At 37.0% G+C, this 20,163-nt stretch overlaps 2 protein-coding genes across 6 annotated transcripts in view; one reads left to right on the forward strand and one right to left on the reverse strand.

The window, feature by feature from the left end:
* The window catches only part of METTL15 (methyltransferase 15, mitochondrial 12S rRNA N4-cytidine), a 175,974-nt gene extending 164,839 nt beyond the window's left edge, over positions 1-11,135 (reverse strand). Inside the window, exons 1-3 of one of the 4 annotated variants that reach the window (XM_045194044.3) lie at positions 10,940-11,097; positions 8,751-8,989; positions 4,658-4,944 (exon numbers count right to left, since the gene is read on the reverse strand). In XM_045194044.3, coding sequence (XP_045049979.2) covers positions 4,658-4,927 — 270 coding nt within the window. In that variant the 5' untranslated portion in view covers positions 4,928-4,944; positions 8,751-8,989; positions 10,940-11,097. Of the gene's footprint in view, positions 1-4,657; positions 4,945-8,750; positions 8,990-10,939 lie in introns of all 4 variants that reach the window. The other 3 variants (XM_045194042.2, XM_071221414.1, XM_045194045.3) reach the window with 3 other exon arrangements.
* A 61-nt stretch (positions 11,136-11,196) lies between these two features.
* Positions 11,197-20,163, forward strand: part of KIF18A (kinesin family member 18A) — a 76,465-nt gene continuing 67,498 nt past the window's right edge. The window contains exons 1-2 of one of the 2 annotated variants that reach the window (XM_045194324.2): positions 11,197-11,418; positions 11,815-11,899. The gene's annotated coding sequence lies outside the window, so the exon portion shown is untranslated. The remainder of the gene's footprint in view (positions 11,419-11,814; positions 11,900-20,163) is intronic. The other variant, XM_045194325.2, reaches the window with a different exon arrangement.

The following is a 20,163-nucleotide window of genomic DNA, read 5'->3' on the forward strand; positions in this document are numbered from 1 at the left end:
AGGTCACATAAGGAAAAGGATTATCCCAGAAGACACTGACAAAACAAAAAGTCAATTTATGGCCTGGGAGTAAATTAAGCATAAAATAAATGCTAATAAAAGTAAAATAATAATAATAATGGAAAGGAAAAACTACATCTAGACATTCCGTTCCATCTAAAATTTTAATGGCTCTTGAAAAATAAATGCATCTTCCTAAAGGTGCTATAGCATTGGTTCTGTCTCATGGAAAAGTTCCTAACTTTTTCAATAGCTTGAGTTAATACAATAATTTAAACTCCTCTGTGATCAATCAGCCTTCAATATTTAAACAAACACATAGTCTCAGGATTTGCTCTTTTATGTTTACTTTCCATTAAAGATTATAAAGACTTTCAAGTAAAACAAGTGAAATACTGCTACTGATCTTTTAAAAAATCCATTATACATAGCACAATAAACTTTTTTAAAGAAAGTTATCATATCTGGTATCATGACAACTTTGGCAAATCTAGTAATTATGAAATATGAAATGTTAGAATATCAAAATACTTATTTTGATACTTATTTTGATTGCCTATAAACTCAACCTTACAACATTGGCGTGATATTTATCATAATCTATTTTGCATCAACTTAGATGCCAGCTCATTTTCTCAGCCCTAGTATGTGTTCCTTCACCAGGCTCTCTAATTACTTCATCAGCCTGGGCCTGCCGCACTGAGGCTGGAAACATGTGAAAGTCTTGGGCTGGAGAAGCTACCTTAGTACCCAAGAGACTTTCCTGTTGCTGGTGCCTCCAGTTTACTTTGACTTACATATTATATTCACTTAAAAATCATTACAAACCAACCATGTTGCAGGCCTTGTACTAGGCAGTGAAGATATAATGGTAAGTAAGATAAACATGGAGAGCAGTCTGCTACGAGAGATGTCCATTGAACAAGTAATCCCATTAAAAGTCATAATTATAAATTACCTTAAGTGCTATGAAAGAAAAGTAAATGACTCAAGCAAGACCTGAAGGATGGTGATGAGAGTTCCAAGCAGAGAAAACAATACTTTTTCAGTTCCAGACATACTGGTTCCACCTTTGCTGCAACTTTTATTTCTACATCTATTGTCTCTTGGCATTTTTCTCTTGAACTTTATTGCATTAGCTACCACCCCTGGCCTTCTATCCCCACAATAACAACAGCAAATATTTATTGAGTACATGTGACTTGGAAGATATCTTTCTAAACAATTTAAATCTACAAACTCATCTAATCCTCAGAGACCATATTGAGGTAGGTTATATTGCCCCATTTTATCGATGAAGAATCTGAGCACAACCATAAGTCATTTGTATAAAATTACCCAGCTACTGGGACTAGTCCTTGTATGTCCCTTATCTCCCTCATAACTTAACCACTCTTAGATACCAAAAGCCACCAAGTCTAATTAGCACTACTGATGGAAAAGAAGGCCAAGTCCCCTATATCCTCCAACTGCCACCGTCTTCAACTAGGCTGGAGCATGAGATTTTTCTCTAGTTTTCAGAAATTAGGAATAAAAAATTGATCAAGGTAGCCTACATCAAAACATCTTCAGGAGCAAGAAAAATGTTCGTAGAAAAAGTAATACATTCTTACAAAGTTATTGACCCAGAAAGTGAAATAAGGAAAACTGGGCAAGGAGAAAGAATTATAATTTATTTGATTCCTTCTGTACCACCAAGGAAGAGGAAAATAAGAGGAAATGCTATCTCTTTTAATTCAAGTACAAAAAAGTACTTGCAAAACAAAATTAATATATAGAAAATTGGCTATGATGCAGAAGAAATTCCCAAAATCAGTTTTTAGATAAGCATCTTTCAAATATTTTTTTAAAAAGAAATTACTATTAGATGACCAACATCTCACTCAAAGTTACATTTATTTTTTAAATTTTCTGTTATAATCAAGTTTAATTTGTAATTCACCTTCAATGGTGATGTGAAAAACAGTGATTAAGTGGGTGATTGATACAAGTGCGTGTGTGACTCATAGTTTGCAAAGGAAATGCTTTTTGGGAAAAGGCTCAGGGAAAAAAAAAAAGCAAATAATGGATTCTGGAAGAAACGCAGACCTTTCCTGTCCAAGGACTGTCGCCAGTTCTTTATTACCTGAAGATGAAGGGATAGTGAACAAGGCCGTCTGCCAGACAACAGAAGAGGTAAGAAATAACATTGTCTCTAAGTGTACCTCACAGGAGCGTTCTCAGAAATAACATTCATAAAATTATACCTTCTATAAAAAGTTACTAGAAAACCCAACTCAAATCAGAACAACGAAAATGTCAAAATAAAACATTACATTTGTCAGGAACTTCAACAGAATGAAACAGCAGGGTAGCTCAAGTTGTAGAATTGTCTAATTTTATTCCACTTTGTTTTAGGGGGAAAAAAAAGCAGATCCAATACTGATTTAGAGGAGACCTAGTAGGGCTTGTTTTTACTTGGTTGCTTTTCTACTTCATGGGTCAGTGCAAAATAATTTTTTTTTACTACTAGGTTTCACCAAATTTATACAATGAGTTTTGGTTTTTAGTTCCAGAGATCAAATACAAGCCATCAAAAGTTCTGCTTTTTTACAAACTGCCCCTCCCTTCTCATGTCTATCTCAAATACATTATATATATATTTATATATACTTCTTCAAAACACACGTAGGTAAGGATATTAATGTTATCCTTATATTATGAATCTTTAAAGACAATGAAGAGAATTTCATTTTGATGAAGTCATTTGACCGGAATTCTATCCAACTTAATTTTTCAATTTACATTTTCATATATATTATGGAGTCCCTACTATATAACAGCATTGAGCTAGGTGTTTTACATATAATCTAATTTAAGAACACTGAGCTTATTTTGTTACATACAGTCTGAAGTTAAGGTAAACAGAGCATTTTTACGAGGAAGCAACCTAAGTCACATCACTGATGGCTTGTGTATGAGCAACATCCTGCAGTCCAGCTTCCTAACAGACATAGCGCAGAATACACAGTTGAACTTAGTTGATCAATACTATGTGATCTAACTTGAAGAAGTCTCAAAAAAAAAAAAAAAAAAAAGAGGGGTGTGTGTGTACACGCACACAGGCATGTTAGACAACAGATTCAAACCTAGGAAGCCCAATTACAGAAACTTTGCTCTCGACCACCAAGCCATCGTATGCCAGAAGGAGAAGCGAGGTATGACTTTTAAAGGACAAATAATTGATTTAGGTAGTAACAGTAGTTTCTAAAATAGGTGAGCATATTTCTGAAGTAAGCAAGATAAAAAGTATGAGCTTTAATTATAAATATACATTTGAAGAAAATTTACTATAGTAAAGATTGCTTTTCCTTTTGTAAATACGCTTTAGTTACAAAAAGTTTTCAACTTTGTGTTTTTGGCTATTATATCACCTAATATTTTTGAGATCTCTTTATAGATGTTAAAGCATCTTCATAACTCAGACCTTACATAGCCCTGCCAGCAACACTATAAATAACACGGGCGTGATGACTAATATTATGTGCCCACTTGGCTGGGCCACAGTGCCCAGATATTTGTTCAAACAATATTTTGGATGTTTCTGTGAAGGTATTTTTTAAAATGAGATTAACATTTAAATTGTTGTACTGGGTAAAGCCGATTACCCTCCATAATGTGGGTGGGCCTTATCTAATCTAATGGAAAGCCTTATTAGAACAAAGACTACCTTCCTGGAACAAAAAAGAATTCGGCCAGTAGACTGCCTTTGGACTCAAAGTGTAACTCTTCCCTGGGTCTCCAGCCTGCTGCTCCACTATGCAGATTTTGGACTTATCCTCTACAAGCCTGTGAATCAATTCCTTAAAATCTCAGTCTCTCACCTCCCCCTCTCCTCCCTCCCTATCTATACACACACACACACACACACACACACTAAATCTAAGAAAACAGAGAACAGGAATTCAGATCTTTACTTTTGTCTCTCCAGTCATTCCTGAAAAGATACTAAAATTCTTAAGAAAATAAACTAAAATTCAGTTTTCTTACAAAATAGTTGTATAACAAACCCAATCAACCCTGGAAAACAGTTTGGCATATCCTCAAAAAGTAAGCATAGGCTTACCACTTATTTCACTACTAGGCATATACCCAAGGCAATGGAAAATACACTGTCCCCACAAAAACTTATACATGAATGTTCACAGCAGCATTATTCACAGTAGTCAAAAAGTGGAAAAATAAGTGTTATCAATTGAAGAACAGATTTTTTCTTTAAAGTGGCATAGAATTCAGGGATAAAAGTAAGAGATACATGCTACAACATAGATGGATCTTGAAAATATGCTAAGTAAAAGAAGGCAGATGCAGAAGTCCACATACTGTATAATTCCATTTATAAAAAATGTCCATATTAGGCAAATCCATACAGACACAAAATAAATCAGTGGTTGCCAGGAGCAAAGAGAAGGGAGACAATAGAGAGTGAAAGCTAATGGGCATGCAGTTTCCTACCAGGGTGATGAAAATGTTCCTGAATTAGACAGTGACGATGATCGCACAGTCTTGTGAATATACAGAAATCCACTGAGTCATACACTTTAAAATTGTGCATATTAAAATAAGTAAATGATATCTCAATTTAAGTGCTAATTTTTTTTTTAAAAAATCAACTTACCTGCCCTTTTAGTGGTGCCAAACAACGAACAACTTCGTCCACCATTACTGGAACATGTAATTTAGTCATAGCTTCAGGATCCCCATCTTGAGATCTGTGAAACTCCTGAGCTCCAGCCTGGCCTGTTTGCTCCTGGGCTTCATGTTCATTGTATCTTGCTGCTGTAGCATGTATCTTTCTTGGCCAGACACCTAAGTTAAATACGCCAGCTTCCAGCCAGCATGAAAGAAATTCTGTATAGGCTCTATAAAAGCATGGGTATCGAAGCATTCTGTAGGTCAACAAATCTAGAAGAAAAAGTTTTAAATATCATGATTGTTGGATTTTTTAAAAAAAGAATGTTATAATACCTGGAGGAAAGCAAATATATAATATTTAACTCAAAAAAAAAATGTAAGACTTGTCATCTCAAACAAGTGATGCTGACTAATCTTCTTATGCAAAGCAAGGAACCCAAAACAACCCAAGAAAATATCTAAAAATATAATTTTTAATGTGGCCTAATTAGCTCTAAGACCATCAATCTTTTAACATCAGAAATGTGAAAATTGATTATTTAGTCATCATTTTTCTGAAATATTGGGCTGGCCAAAATGTCCATATGGTTTTTTCCATAAAATAAAGGACACATTTTTCATTTTCACCAATAACTTTACTGATTTGGATATTTTGAGTATGTCGGCTATCTCCCATGTGGTATAATATTGATTGTTCTCAATTTATGTCTTGAGTTGATTGCTATCAATTTCAACTGGTCCACCCGACCGTGCAGCATTGTCCAGGGAGAAATCTCCAGCATGAAACTTTGCAAATCACTTTTGACACATTCAATCAGTCACAGTCCCTTCTCCATATACTGCACAAATCTTTTTCTGTGTGTGGTTCAGTTGCATTTTTACCTTTCTTAAAGTTAAAGCATAATATGCTGAATATGTTGCTTATTTTTTTTCCATCTTCAATATTAAAATGGCTACATAAAAACTCATCAATTTTGATAAGTTTTTTTTCAAATGCACGGCTGATATGACAGCTGTCACAATACAATCTAACAAAATTGTTTCGAATGAAGTTAAAGACAACTAAGTACTACTAGAGCCATCTGGGAAAAAACTGACTTTTTGGCCAACCCAATATATGTACTTTTTTATTTTAATTGAGTCTAAAGAATGGATTCAGTGCATCAGAACTGTTTATTTGAAAATGATATCTGGGTGACTGAAGGGATTATAAATATTATACTATTTCAGGTTTAGGTGGTCTTTCATTTCAAGCTCTTCTATTTGTTTTTCTCATCTTCATCTTCAATTTATAAGAAAGTGCCCCTGGAAAAAGACTATGCATGTATATCTAAAAAGAAAGGGAGATGATCAGTGTCCCTGAAAGGTGAAAATTTTACAAACTTGTCATGAACATTCTCCGAGGAGATCATCTCATGGTCTATTGGTGAGGAAATCATGGCCTATTTCAGGAAGTATTTTTTTTAATTTAAACTGTACTTTATTAACACTCAACAGAGCACACTTTGACATTTCATACCCACCTTAGTTTTGTCTGTCCCTTGCCCCTCCAAAACAAGCAAATAAAAAATTGATACATCCTTCACTTTTTCATACCTGCTCCATTTTATTCTGCAATCTGTAACTCTTTAAAATACAGGAGGAATGTAAATACATCAATAGAAGATCGTGCAGAAACATTATACTCTTCACCCAATTGATTGTAATCAACATTTTTGATACAACATACTGCATTAAGTACCAAATTAACACTACTCTTTCTTCCTCATGGATTATGAGTCATTTAAGAGTAAGACCCACACCTTTATAGTCACAATATAAGATGCGCACTAGGTGCTTAATAAATGTTTTCTGGGAAAAAAATAATAAATAGATGGATAAATTCCAGATTCTACAGAATTAACACTTTCTATCAAAGCTTTCTTGAGTAAGTTTCAACTGCCTGACTGACCCTACAAAAAGCCACTTTCTCAAAATACTTCAAGAAACATAAATCCTGCTTAAATATACCTTCCCTCATTTTTGCAATAGAAAGCGAAGAATAATGTTGAAGAGTGAATCACCTGTAAGGACTAGAGAATAAACACAAACATATCTATCTCTACATATTTAATATTATACGAATATAATATTAAGTTGTTACCTTGAGGATAACATGCTAAGTTTACCAAACACATAATACACAGAAATATGTGCCTAATGGGCTCAGGAAACATATGACAAAAAAAAAAAAAAGCAGATTGGAAATGAGTGTTTTAAGTAAAATTCAATTGTTCAGTAGTGACAAATTAGCCAAATGAATAATCATGCTTTGTTTTCCAGAAGGCGCATACAAAGTAAACTCGACTACCCTTCAACTTAGTATTTCTAACATTTTTCAAAATAAAAGCTAACATTTATTGAGCATAAAGTACCACTTACAATTCTTTTATTTTTTGCTTATCCTCACCTGAGGAAATTTTTTTCCCTTGCTTTTAGAGAGAGAGGAAAGGAGAGAGACAGATACATCTATGTGAGAGAGAAACATTGACCTGCTGCCTCCCTTATGCTTCCAGACCAGGGGTCATATGCACCGGGACCAGGGATCGAACCCGCAACCTAGGCATGTGCCCTAAGCAGGAATCAAACCTGCAACCTTTCAGCTACGGGACAATGCTCCAAACAAGCCATACCAACCAGGGCAGTACCAGTTACAATTCTAAGCATACCACACATACTAACTCATTCAATCTTTACAACTCTTAGAGGTAGGAACTGTCATGTCCATGTTAAAGATAAGGAAAACAAACACTGTGCCAAAAGGTCACATAGCTTGAATGCTAGAAATGTAACGCCAGCATCTAACCCCAGAGCCTTCAGTTTTATCATCTATGCTATAAACATAGAGTCCACGGGCTCTATTTAATACACTTCTGTGACTGAATGGTACTTTAATTACATTGACTAGATATTGTAATATCTCATGAATTTCATTTTTTTTCAGGAGCCAATATCCTATTGTTTAGTCTGTTGGTCCTATCGCACTTGGAAAAATGAAAATACAGTGTACTGTGGGGTACCCAAGAGAGGACATACAATGTACAGGTCTAAACAGTGCAATGTGCAGTATTTAAACAATCTAAATTGTCCAGGTTTTGATAGGTTTTTATAAAACAAGACGTAAAATCAATTCCAATACAGGAATCAGAACCACATGGGGAAATAGCAAGTAGAATAGAAAAAAAAAAAAATTGCCGACTTCGCCAGCATTTAAGTCATTCCTTTTGTAATCAATTTCTATGTATTTACTCAACTATGTTCAAGTAACAAAGCCTGAAGATTTTATTATGCACTAATTGGCTATTAACATGGGTTAACATGGAGTAAGAACCACAATTTTCTTCTTTGCTTGTTTCCTTGAATACCTAGCAAGCAGGCAAGCTCCAAAGGGAGTCCCTTCCCTGTCCTCCGCAGCCCAGTCTCCCACCAGATAACCCAAAACCACCACCCTAAATGACGTAAGGTCAATTTCTGTTCCCTCTGGTCACAGGAAGGAAGCAGGGAGTCAGGAAACCTAACCTTTAGAGGCAACTCTGTGGTTTCTTAAATAAGTCATCTAACTTTTCTCTGCCAGCAAAGTTCAGTTTAAACTGTTGAGACCAAGGAATCGGGCAGGTTACTCTTTTAATTGTGGAAGGACAAAGGGGAGTCATACCTTTGAAAACTACTTTCTCAATGGTATTTCCAATTACCACCGTTGCAGTCAGCTTTCCCCGCAGAGAAAACAGAAAAATCAATTCCTAAGGCCAAAGACCTGACCTGGAGGCAGGCACCGCAACGCAGATAAAGTCAAAGTAATAAAGGAAAGGGAAAAATACATCCTTTGGCCTAAGAATTATACTTTGACGAGGTAAAACTGCTTAGAAGCTTTTGAACTCAGGATGCAAAAGTGTGGAGCAGGGGGAAACAGAACAAGCCGGAGCAGGGGCGTGTATTTCCTTAGTTCTGGGCGCATTCGGCCACCTTTGGAAGTTCCCCCCTGAAGGCGTGGGGTGAGCTCCAAGAGAACTCCCGGGACTCAGCCGCCTTCTCCTCACCTGAGGCACGAAGATTGCTCAGTTGGCCTCTAACTCGGGCCACCGACGACCACTACGGCGCGGGGGAGCCTGAATTTGCCGCACGCCTTGATCCCAGCCCTGGGGGAAACTTGAAAGGACGGACAGACTGGGTCTACGTCCGGCCCAGCAACCGAGGAACATCCTGCCTTTCGTTCCGCTGCTTCCAGCCCCCAGCTGCCAAGGGGTCTTGCAGGCGCTGAGTTTTCCAAATGCTGTTCCTTCGCGGGGAGAGGAAGAGGGAGGGAGGGTGGTAAATAAGCCCCTACCATTGCCATGCTTAAATTTTTTATTTTAAATGTCCGATGCAACTTTAAATCTAACTTTATATTTTATCTTGATCTCCACTCCAGTCAGTTTACTATGAACCTGTTAAACTTGTGTTCTAAATAACACAGAAGTTATACACCAATTTTCTTTAAATGGTGGAGTTTTTGTCCCCTTAGCACTCTGCATCTAAAGTTTTAGTTCTTTTTCCTTCATTTCTATACAAAATACGCCGTTTCTTATCTACTCTGTTATATTCCCTAACGTCCCCCCAAAGTAAAGAGAGCTGGCACAGTAATGATATTGATTATAACATTAAAATTTCTCTGCTTTAACTAAATATACATTCCTTAAAAGTATGGAACTCATCTGGACACAGCTTAAGGCAAGTGTAAGGCAGAATTTAAAGTTCATGTAAAGTAAGTACTTACATTAGGCGTGGAAACACTGGTGAGACAGGTACTACTTATGCAATATTGGTGTCAAAAACAATGAATTTAAGATTTCTTTCTTAGTCACCAATGATCAATGCAATTTTACAAGAAATTGGTAAAGCATGCCTCTTTTCAGAATGGATTAGGGTGGCATCTTAATATACCTTGATCTGGGACATACTTCAGAAACAAATTACTCAATTCTGAATTAGCTGGTTTGTACACTTTAAGAAAAATATTTTTCTTTAGGGATTTTCTGAAAACTTCAGTTTCACTTCAGTAAAATAAACAGTCATGGGCTGTTTTAAGAGTTAAATGATATAAGTAAAGTTAATAAAATGACTGGGACATCAAAGGTAAAGTATTATAGAGTGAGTGCATAGCTGAAATAAAATAAAGGCTTCTCAGTTTTATTATTAAACCCAGCATCACACAAAAAAAAACTTTTGTATTTGCTAAGATATATGTAATGCAGCCAGTAATTAATAGCTTTATTGATGCTCTAACCCATGTTTGAAAACAATCATACAACATTCATCATACTCAGTACACAGTGCTTCTGATTTTCTTCCACAGGAAATAAATGTCCACCTTATGGGGGCTTTCCAGACATTGTTTCACTTATAATACTCTGCACAGGTGTTGTGCTATCTTATACACATATGGTGATACTGAATCACCAGAATTTAAGCTCCAAGAGGGCAGGGATATTGACATAATTGTGTGCTATCATGTCCCTAAAATCTACAATCAATAATTATTAAATAAATGGATGTAATAATGGTAATACAGGGTGGAGCAAAAGTAGGTTTACGGTTGTTCATATGCAAAATAATACAGTAACTAATAAAAATATAAGAATAAACTGTTTCACGTACTCACAGCTGTAAGCCTACTTTTACCCCATCCTATATATGGAACAACAATGGAATTTAGATCATACTATTAAAATTTTCCTGACAATGAGTTACCATAGCAAACATGGTTCCCTTTTTTCCCAGGTTATTTTTTAAGTGTTCATTCTGAAACAATATCTAAAACCTAATACTTAAAAAAAAAAACTCCACTACATCCAATAATGACCTAGACTAATAAATTTAAATAAATTTATTTTGTAATGCCATCATTAGAAAGAAACGTAATAAGTAGCCGCACACCAGTTTCATAGTCAGCACCAAAGGGAGTAGGCCTGGGAGTCCTGAGAGATGAAGCCTAGGGCCTCAAACCGAAAGCCCTGCACTTTCAATTAACTGAGGCTTATTGATCCGGTTCGGTCCAAGTGAAAGTGGCAGGAAGGAACAGGCCCCTATACCTTACAGACCTTGGGACCCGTTCCTTTGGAGGCCTCCTAGTCAATGGAGAAAAGGAGAAAATAAACACCCAGAACCCCTTAATCCATACACTACAGGCTCCGCCTCTCCCTCTAGCAGAGGGCCCACACCAACCCCTGCCCACACCCGTCTCACTCACACCCTGTTAACACCCTGGGACCAGCCCCGAGCCCGCGCGTCTGAAGGCTGCAGATAATCCCAGGTGGCTGACTCCCACCTGCGGCTCCGGCCTAGCCCCGCCCACCGCGGCCACCGCCTCCGGAAACAGCCCCGCGCGTTGCCACGGAGACGCGGAGCAGGGCGCCTTCCGCTGAACCGCGCGGACGCGAGTCTTGGAAACAAACTGCAGCGCGTCGCAGCAACGTCCGGCGTGATGTCGTAACGAGGACGGCAGCCAATGAAACGAGGCGCCGAGGAAGCTGGCTTGGGTTTGAATCTTTTGCTTGAGTTTGAGTCGCCGGGAGTCTGGCATCGGAATGAAGAGTGACGGTATCCTCCCCTGGGCCTGAAGTGAGGGAGAGGTATTCTTGGAGAAAAGTCAGGTCTCTGGACGCTCTTTTTGATGACCCGTTTAGCTGGAAGCGGAGGGGTCCTGCCGTCTCGGGCGTAAAAGACCAGGTGGGCTTGTTAACAAACATGGAAGCGTTGGGGGGAGGGGGGTTGGGAGGGCGATGGGGGTGGTTAGGGTCCCTGGGGAGAAAGCTAAAGGAAGAAGGACCTCGAGAACCCACTCAGAGCATGGCTCTGTCTGATCCGAAGTCCACAATCGCTCAGCAGGAGGGGCAGTAATCTCCTGCCTTAAATTCCGAGGAAGTCGAAGTTTTAAAGGGCATCCTGACGGCCCCTTTCCCCGGTCTTCAGCAGAGCGCTTTCTGTCCAGAGCTTTACAATGTAGTTAGTTCCGGATCCCAAATTCAGAGTGTTTTGTTTCAGACACAAATATAAATGTGACTGGGCTTAACTATCAAATGAGGAGCCTTGGTTCATTAACTTATAAATTTTTTGTCCGGCGAGGTCCTGCTGTTAGTCTGGCAAGAGTCAGTCCGGACCCTGGAGCATCAGTGTAAGACCTGCCAGCACTGCCTAACCGGGAGATGAGGTATGCTTGGCAAGGGACTTGAAGCACTGAGAATCAATCCTCCTAGTTTCTTTTCTTAGTTTCTGCAAGACTCTAGGCACTCAGTTAAAGACAGGTCAAGGCTGACTGCTGTTTATGAGAAGAGATTGACCAGAACTGAATAAGTTTGGTTTGTAATATGTAGTTTAGGTTAACTGTTACAATCAGGTAGAATGTGTTAGACATTCATTCTACAGGTTTTAGTTGGTAGTGTTATTCCACCACTTTCAGGCACCACGTTGAATTTTGGGGAGATATCCATTGAGCTTCGGTTCTAAAGAATATAAGATTCAAAGATCAGATAGGGCCGGCCTGTTACTAAGTTTCTATTATTTTGTAAGAACTGTTTCATTACAAAGGTTGTCTGCCTTTAACTGTAGTAATTAATCTCTCTCCTGTACTGAGCAAGTATTTAGAAGTATATAAAATTTTCATTTTAAAAGTGCTTGTTGTCTCACTATAAATATATTCTGAATCAATTAAGGTGCACATAAAATGACTTTTATGCCGTCAACTTTATAAAAAACAAGTAGGGAAAAATAGCCCAGATGTCAGTGCTGCCCTAACCTGCATTTGAAATTTTTATTCCCTGATGCTTAGAAGTTAGTAGAAGCAGTGGCTCTAACACTAAAGTTATTTCCAAAACAAGGTTTAAGTTGCCTGGAGACAGTAAATGATAGCGTGGATAGTTCCTGGTCCTAAAAGCTGTTGAATATGAATCTAATTCAGGTTTGAGGGTTTTTTTAAGAAATATTTATATAACTCTGTCACTTCACATTTAAGATGATTTGTGCAACATTTCTGTTCCATTGTTTGAAAGCATTCTGTTCTGATTCTTGTAGAGCAGTTGTTAAGAATGTGGTCACTGGATTTGGACCTGAGTCCTCACTTACTGTCTGTGTCATCTTGGCAAAATTACTTATTCTAAAGCAAGGGTCTCTGTTTATGTAAAACGGAGACAGCGGTAGAATCTACCTTATATGGTTGTTGTAAGGATTGAATGAGATGATGAATGTCAGATGTTTACCATAATGCCTGGCATATGGAATGTCTTCAAATGATAATCATTGTTTCCGATTACTGATTGTTACTGTATAGATCTAATCCAAGGGTTCTCAATTAATAGTTGGGGAGAATAGAAACTATGATATCCAGCAAGCTCAGAGAAATCATAGGCTTTGTTTTATTTCAATATTTATTCAGGAGCTCCTGTACTAGGCCCTGAGGTTTCTATCAGAAGTAGGCAAATACATATTTTTAACTTCTGTAAGAAAATTTCAGAGGATCATGTATTTATATCAGGGAGAAGGGTAATTAATTGCTTGAGTCTTAGATTTAGTCTGAGTTCAAATCCAATGTCTTGTGCTTCCAATAGTGTGACGTTAGCCAGTTAACTTTGTCTGTACTAGTTTCTTCCTCTATAAGATAGGAATGATAAAAATATACCTATATCATAGGAGTGTTGTGCGGATTAAATGAGAAGCATGCAAATTTCTAAGCACGTCTTTTGGTAGAGTAAGAACTCAATAGAAAGTATTTCATAAATATAACTTATTATTAAATGATAGTTGTGTTTAAGGTAAATTTAATAGTTTCTTGTTTTGTTTTTGGAATTAAAAATACCTAGACTTTAAAATTCAAACAGTGCAAAAGCATAGAAAGTAGAAAGTAAGCCTGCCTGTCCCCCAGTCCTTCGCATTTCCTCATCACAGCACAACTGCATTGTCAGTTTCCGTGTTCTCTCCCCGAGAGAGCCCGTGCATATGCCAGTGTGTGTGTTATCTTTGGAAAAAACAAACGGTTGCTTGCCGAGTCCACTACTAGGCACTTATTTTTAACATACATCTTGAAAATCTGCATTAGTTTATGTATTCATTTCCTCAACCAGTATCTATGGAATCCTATCTATTTGACAAGCTCTGTTCTGGGTTCTGGGGTACAGGTGACAACCATACTCTCACAGTGCTGGCATTCTAGAGGGGGAATAAGCGATAAATATTAACCAAATAATACATACATTTTCTAGATAGCCTAGATGCTAAGAAGAAAATCAAGCAGGTAAGGCATTGGAGAGGCAAGGGCGGAGTGATACTATTTTCAATGAGATCTTTAGGGAAAGCTTCTGTAAAGGGACATTCGAAGGGAGATCTGAATGATGAGCTGAGGGGTTGAGATTTACACATATCTGTAGGTAGAGGTTTCCAGAGAAAGAGAAAAGAAAGTGTAGACGCACTGAGGCCAGAACAAGACTAAAGTTTTTTAGGAACACTAAGAAGGACAGTGTGACTGAAGCAGAATAATCAAGGAGGAAAGCGTTTGAAGAAACAGAGAAGTAGATAGGAGCCAGATGTAGAACATAGAGGGCATGCTAAAGAGTTTGCATTTTATTCTTATGTTGGGAAGTCATTGAAGAGCTTAGAGCAGGGGGAAAGACATAAGATATATACTATAATCTGATTGCCTTTGAAGAAGATACTACATACAACCAATGAATTAAATAAAATTTATCATGGTATTTGTAAATAAGTGGGGCTGAATCTTTAGCTTAATTGGCTTATATTTTATCTAGGGCGAACACTAACTAGATAAAGTTAAGGATTTGCTTGTTTAACTCAATTTATATTGTCTTGCAATTATTGAAGAGAACTAGGTTTTAACATCTCTTCATTAAACATAGTAGAGCAAATGAGCTGTTCAATATAAATGAAACTTCCAGAGAATTGAATGTTATCCTTGTTAAGTGATAATTTAAGCACCCTCAATGATTAGCATAAAACATTATCTCACTTTCCTGATTTTATATAAAAAGAAATTGGGCACATTTTTCTAAACTTTTTTTAATGCCTCAGGGTCCTCATTGTAATTCCTGTTATTGTCAGTCATTGTACTCTACTGTAATATGTTGCTTCTGTTAGAGAAATACACTGTATGTTTGTACTCTAAATGTGTAAATTGCTTTCTTAGATTGTGTCTACTTTTATAATCAAATTATTTATTCATGAATCAAATATTTTAGAACTTACTATCCACCAGGTTCACTATAAGATATTAGGGATATAAAGGTAAAAAAAAATACGTCTTCATTAACTGCTATTTCTTGTCACTTTCTTATACCCTTTTCTAAGCACATGCAATAATTGTAAAATTTTAGAGCTAGAAAAAACCTTAAATACACAGAGTCCGACCTTATCATTTTATTGATTGGCAGCTAAAGCCCTTGCGTTAGCTCCTTCATTACTCTTTATACTCTACTCTCTCTAGATTAGACAAATACCTTTCTTCTATGTGAACAAGGATGTTAGAAGTGTTTGGTGTTTTAGTCCCAACAACAAAATCCTACCAGCTTGCCCTTTTGATTCTATTCAATAAATACCACTTAACAGTAGGTATGACAAAATAGAACTATCTTCTGAAAAGTATTTTTGAATCAACACGTTATTGCACAGATAACAATATGTGACTTTTCTTTTGCCAGTTCTTAGTAAACATGGTTGAGGAATATGCTTTCTGTGTGCCTTATTCCAGATCAATGAGATGCCCATCTCATTTACTTTAACCATGTTAGAAAAGAAAGCAGGCATCACGTTTTAGTATAAGAACAACTTCATCAATCTGTGAAGACATCGATGTATTTGAATATAGAAAAATTTTTACATTTTGGTGTTTCTGTTAGCCTTAGGTATTTTTAGTAAGAAAATCATATTCACTTTTTTGTTTTGAAAAAAAGGGAAAATGTGATGCTTTAAAAATTACATTGATGTCTTTCATACGCTCTATAAGAGGTTGTAAAACAAAGTTGTATTTGACATTATACTTCTTAAACTATCCTTTAGGTAATTGGCAGAATTTCTCCTTGAAATGTTACTTGAATAAGATCTAGTGCCTTCTAAAATACCTTCAGTAATTCCTAATTAACTTCTAAGTCAAACCTGAACTATAACCTTACACTGAAGATCTTCTAAATCTGGCCCCACCCTTACCCAGTTTTATCTTTGGATGCAACCCTCTCCCTTCTCTCTTGCTGCATCAGGACTGAGCAAAGCTAAACCAGGCATTTCTTTAGATGCTTTAGATAAAGTTACAATCACCTAAGTCTAAACTAGAAGAAACAAGGTTCAAGTAAATTGACCATGCTTAATTGACCAGTTAATGTCCACTACACAAGGTGTTTTCTATCACAGGCTCTTGGACTTGCTGCCTGATACATTTTTGCCATAGCCACTTACTTGCCCACTGCCATACTACAGTCTCTACAAAGTCACCCCACTAGATACGTTTTTATCAACCGCTCTATCTAAAATAGGAACCCACACATATACTCCTGACCCTCTCATTCCTAGGGCCCAGAGTAATACCTAGCACATAGAAGGCACTCAATAAATGTTTACCAAATGCATAATTAGTTTCCTTCCTGAAAACTTTTTTTACCTGGTTAATAATTTTCTATCCTTCAGCTCTCAACTTACCACTTTCTCTAGGAACCTTTCTAACTATATTAATCCCCCATTATTGTCTTGTATAGCACTGTTCACCTTTACCTTATAACTTTTGTCACAATTATACCTTAACATTTTTGTGTCACTATCTTGTTCCCTCACTGCGCTGTATATTATAGTAATGTTAATAGCAAACATTTGCAATGCATACTCTGTTAGGTGTTGTAAGTGCTTAATCCTCACCGCTATTCTATGAAGTAGGTATTATTATTAGTCCTACTTTACAGATAAGGAAACTGAGCCAGAGGGAGGTTAAGTAACTTGCCCACTCTTACGGCCTGTAGGAGCTGGGATTTTAACCTAGGCTGTCTGGCTCAAACATCTAATAATTAGCTTTATGAATTGGTTGATTGATTGATTGATTAGCAAGATATACCTTCCAATTTTGAGGTTCTAAGATCTATTTAGAAATAATTACCTATTTTATATATTATGCTTAATTAACCATTTCACTTGTATACATTTTATCTGTCATTTTTAAAATGACAGATTCTGAAAGATTTAGAAATGTGTATGGAGGATGGTTTTTGAGAGTACAAAAAATGTGGGATTCTGTAGCTTTTAATAGACAGGGGTCAGAAATGCTAGACATCCTCTGATACATGGAACAGTTCTGAACAAGGAAGAATTATCCTACCCAAAGAGCTAGTCTTAAGCCTATTGGGAAATGCTAAAAAGATGGGCCAGTGTCTTTGGGAACAAGAAGCACGAGTGGGGGCACGCAGTGAAGAGCATTGACATTTACTGAATGCCATAAATACACTTAATACCTGTTACGTCCTTTAGCCTGTACAACAGTACTGTGACGTATTACCTCTTTTATACAAATGAGAAACCTGAGACACAGTGAGGTTAAGTAACTTGACCAAGGTCATAGAAGTGAGCTATAGGTGCTTTGTGGGAATTGGCCAGACAGACGCTCAAGGATGAAGAAAGAGCAGAATAGTAATTCACTTGGGACCTGACTGTTAGAATCCAAATGACCATCTTTCCTCTTCAGCATTCTATTTTTGGGGAAGGACAGAGTCCTAAAAAGGGAGTGCTGTGTCCACTGTCTTCTGCTTTTAGATTGCTTTTGGCCTTACTTGAATTGGTTCCAAAAGTATATGGTTTTGTGACATATTTTAGCTTTATCATTGCTGTTATTTTTCCAGTTTTAAAAAAACAAATGAAATTTCTTTTTTTAAACCTTCTTTCCCTTCCACCCACATCATTTCTTTGCTCACTTTTGCAGAAGGTTCTCCCATTCAGGCTTTTGTCCCACTGTTCCCCCCAGATTGCTCTTCATATTAGCCTCTGCTTTACTAAATCCCATGGTTACCTCTTATTAAGTATTGAACATATTAGCAGTATTTTAACACAATTGATTATTCCTTCCTCTTTAATTTAAAAGTTTCCCAAAAATCTCAGTGCCATTTTAAGCTTTAAAAACTTTTAAAAGCTTTAAATGGCATTAGACTCTGAGGGCAGTCTTTACTTCCTTAACTTGGTTTCCAACTGCTTCAACATTGCCACCAGGATGCCTGTTAAAATTTTCAAAATTAAGGTATCCAGAACTGAATTCCTGATCTTCTTTTCCTCCCACCCCATCCCCCGTCCCCCCAAACAAACAAACAAGAAAACCCTGTTCTAACTTCTAATATTATTATTATCTCAGTTAATGGCTGACACTCAGGCCAAGAACTTTGGAGTTATTCTTGAATCCTGTCATCCTCTCATACTCCTCCTCTATTTGTCAGGAAATTCTATTGTCTCGACCTCTAGAATACATTCAAAATCTGAACACCACCCTGTAGTGAGTAGACAGCATCATCTCCTGTCAATGACCTAACTAGTCTCTATTACCTGTAGCATGTTGTCTACATGCTAGTGAGAGTGATCAGATTATGTCACAATGCAAAAAAATTCAGTGGCATGGACAAAATCCTGATAAATCTCTTTACCTGAAATATCAGTCAGACCCTGGGCTTCGTATACAACAATCACAGGTAGGCTACCCCAAAATTCTAGCTTTGGTTGTTTTGGGGGGGAGGGGGGGAGTTGGTTGGTTGTTTATTTTTTAACAAGGGCTCCAGACTCTTTTAGTTTGGGTCATGGGAATGAACAGGAAAGGATCTCTCAGAATCATATCAAAGTAATGAAGGAAGAGCCTTGGCTTGTGAACGAACAATTTTTAGTAAAAGTGATCTTACTGGAAGCTTCTGGGCAGTGGAAATTGGTAAACCAGGCTCATCTCTACCTGTATCTCAGAGATCCGTTGTGTTAAAAATAATTTCAAGGGCACATCAATTAGCTAGCCCAGGTATGAAGGTGATGGAGTTTGTATATACCCATGGTTTATTCAGAGTCACTAGTCTCTGAATGTAGGTCCTAGTCACTGCTCTGTAATGATGCAAGTTTAGGGTATATCAGTAATTGCAGGTTTTAAAAATATGGTCTGAATATATGACTGCCTCACAATAACAAAGAGAGTAAAGAAAAACTAACGGATCAATAATGTGGGAGCCTCCACAATCCAGAAAATAATGTGAAATGTAGAAGTTGAGACCAAGAAAAACAACAACAAAAACCTTTTAGTGTTCATTAATTTATTCATCAAGTATTTATAGCATGTCTGCCATATGACAGGCAGTTTTAGGCTCTTGGAACACATAATAAGCAAAAAAGATATAAAAAATACACACCTTTGAAGAACTTCTAGTTTAACTAGAAGAGAGAAGAATAACAAATAAGTAAAAAACATGTATATATATATAAAATTAGCAGATGGTAACTGCTATGGAAAAAATAGAGCAGTATAAGGGTGATTAGGAATCGGGTTGCTAATTTTAATGAGGGCAGCAATAGAGCAAGGACTTGAAAAGAAGCGATGGAATTAGTTAAATACTTGGCAGCAGAGAGAATGGCGAATGGAAAGACCTTACTGAGGTGCTTGGTGTGTTAGCTGGAATAGTGTGAGCAAAGGCGAGAGCAATAAAACATAAGATGAAAAGTGGAGGCCTTTAAAGAACTTCACCTTATACTCTGAATAAGATGAAGGACCAATGGAAGATTTTGAACCAAGGAGTAAAATAAATAAGTAAACAAATGTGTGTACATACATGCACATGCACACATAGACACACAATTGACCCTTGAACAAAGTAGAGGTTGGGGCACTGTCCCCCCCCCCATGCCATTCAAATTTGCATATAACTTTTTTCTTTTTTTAATTACATTTATTGGGGTAACATTATTAATAAGGTTATATAGGTTTCAAGTGTACAGTTCTATGATACATCATCTGTATATAATACTGTGTGCCCACCAAAGTCAAATCTCCTTCTGTCGCTTTATATTTGACCCCCTTTACCCTATATTTTCCCTTCCCTTTGGTAACCACCGTACTGTTGTCTGAGTCTATGAGTTTTTGTTTGTTTGTTTTTGTGTGTTCATTTGTTGCTTTCAGTTTTATGTCCCACAAATGAGTGAAATCATATGGTTCTTGACTTTTTCTGTCTGGTGTACTTCGCATATATAACTTTCGAATCTCCCAAAACTTTACTAATAATCTGTTGACTGGAAGCCTTAGCAATAACATAAAACAGTCAATTAACATATATTTTGTATGTATCATATACTATATTCTTACAATAAAGTAAGATAAAGAAAAAATGTTAAGAAAATCATAAGGAAGAGAAGATAAAATCCCTTTAGAGTATTGAAAAACCTTCATATAAGGTGACCCGCACAGTACAAACCCATGTTGTT

Source organism: Desmodus rotundus, chromosome 5 (assembly GCF_022682495.2).
Source record: "Desmodus rotundus isolate HL8 chromosome 5, HLdesRot8A.1, whole genome shotgun sequence".
Taxonomy (NCBI): domain Eukaryota; kingdom Metazoa; phylum Chordata; class Mammalia; order Chiroptera; family Phyllostomidae; genus Desmodus; species Desmodus rotundus.